The sequence below is a fragment of the Engraulis encrasicolus genome, chromosome 2 (assembly GCF_034702125.1).
Source record: "Engraulis encrasicolus isolate BLACKSEA-1 chromosome 2, IST_EnEncr_1.0, whole genome shotgun sequence".
In the NCBI taxonomy this organism is placed as follows: domain Eukaryota; kingdom Metazoa; phylum Chordata; class Actinopteri; order Clupeiformes; family Engraulidae; genus Engraulis; species Engraulis encrasicolus.
In genome coordinates, this window is record NC_085858.1 from 56,939,846 (window position 1) to 56,941,832 (window position 1,987).

General features: G+C 44.4%; 1 protein-coding gene across 1 annotated transcript in view; it reads right to left on the reverse strand.

Moving 5' to 3' along the window:
* Positions 1–315: 315 nt before the first annotated feature.
* The window catches only part of LOC134442464 (integrin alpha-M-like), a 47,845-nt gene continuing 46,173 nt past the window's right edge, over positions 316–1,987 (reverse strand). Inside the window, exons 30-31 of the mRNA XM_063192626.1 lie at positions 1,664–1,774; positions 316–454 (exon numbers count right to left, since the gene is read on the reverse strand). Of these exons, the coding sequence (XP_063048696.1) occupies positions 362–454; positions 1,664–1,774 (204 nt within the window). The 3' untranslated portion in view covers positions 316–361. The remainder of the gene's footprint in view (positions 455–1,663; positions 1,775–1,987) is intronic.

The window sequence follows — 1,987 nt, forward strand, 5'->3', positions numbered from 1 at the left end:
GGCCAAGATTATGAGGCAGACCTTGAAAGCTGTTCTGCTCTAGTTTGAGAAACACTAAATAAACTGCACTGGTCCAAACGCCCCCAAACCCTAATGCATTACAACACTACAAGCATGGCTATTTCAATATACATCATGATTAAGCACAATACGATCAAAAATATGAAGAAACAAACTAACAATTAATTAGAAAAACATACTTTGTAAAATACCACACACTCTCCATGTCACACACATTCTCTCTATCTCTCTCTCACCTCTCTCTCTCTCTCTCTCTCTCTCTCTATCTCTCTCTCTCTCTCTCTCTCTCTCTCTCTCTCTCTCTCTCTCTCTCTCTCGGGGGTTACTCGTCAGGCTGTTCTCACTCTCCTCCCTCTCCTCCTCCTTCTCCGCCTCCTTCTCCTCCTCCAGCCTCCTCCATCATGGTCTTGTATTGGCTCTTGAAGAAGCCCGCCTGCCACAACACAACAACAACAACAACAACAACAACTTAATGTAAACAACAACAACATGTCAATGTAAACAATATAACAAATATGTACATGTAAACAACAATGTTTGAGACATAAACAGAGAGAGAAGGAAGCAGGAAGTCAACACCGTGGAAGCTGAGTACCAAGTTGGCTGATGGGGTTGGCTCTCTCGCCTTAGTTAGGACAGTTTAACTACTCTGCATGTCTCACCTTCACTAGTCTGTCTGTCTGGTTGTCTGTCTCACCTTCACTAGTCTGTCTGTCTGTCTCTTTGTAAGTCTATAAGTTTGTCTGTCTCACCCTAACAAGTCTCTGTCTCAACAAGTATGTCTATTTCACCCTAACAAGTCTGTCTATTTCACCTTAACAATTTTACACATTACAAATTACTTACTTTATTATTTATTCGTATTTCACAATGCTACTAGTACTATGTCAGAATTGTCACACTGGAACACTATTGAAAATGCACAACAAATACCTCTTTAATATATTATGTTCTCTACATGTCTTCTGTTGTCCAGTCTTGCACTTTAAATGTCTGTATGTGCATTGTATAGGCACTGTGTGTGTACTGTCTATGTCTACTGTATACTGTCTACTGTATGTCTATACCTAAAGTGTCTATGTCTGCATTGGAAAGTAAGAAACGATATTTCAATTCTTTGTATTACCACCGCATGTAAAGAAATTGACAACAAAGACAAATTGACTTGACTTGACGTGACTTGACCTGACCTGTCCTGACCCGTCTTGACTTGTCTTGACTTAACGTGACTTATCTTGACCTGACTTGACCTGTCTTGACTTGACTTGACTTGACTTGACTTGTCTTGACTTGACTTGTCTTGTCTTGACTTGTCTCACCTTAACGAGTCCTGTGGTGATGAGTGTGTATCTCACCTTAACGAGTCCTGCGGTGATGAGTATGTGTCTCACCTTAACGAGTCCTGTGGTGATGAGTGCCACCTTAACGAGTCTGTCTCACCTTAACGAGTCTGTCTCACCTTGACGAGTCCTGCGGTGATGAGTCTGTCTCACCTTAACGAGTCCTGTGGTGATGAGTGCCACTTTAACGAGGCTGTATCTCACTTTAACGAGTCTGTCTCACCTTAACGAGTCCTGTGGTGATGAGTATGTGTCTCACCTTAACAAGTCCTGTGTCTCACCTTAACAAGGCTGTGTCTCACCTTAACGAGTCCTGCGGTGATGAGTGCCAGCAACAGCAGCCCCCCCACCGTGCCCCCTATGATCTCCTTGGTGAAGTTGGGGATCTCATACACCTCCACCTCCGTCTTCACCTGAAGCACGCACACACACACACACACACACACACACACACGTGCACACACATACAATATACTCAAAATGTGCATGCACGCACACACGCATGCCCACACACACTTACAGGAGATAGAGAGGTAAACACGCACGCACGCACGCACGCATGCACGCACGCACGCACGCACGCACGCACGCACGCACGCACGCACGCACACACACACACACTGCTC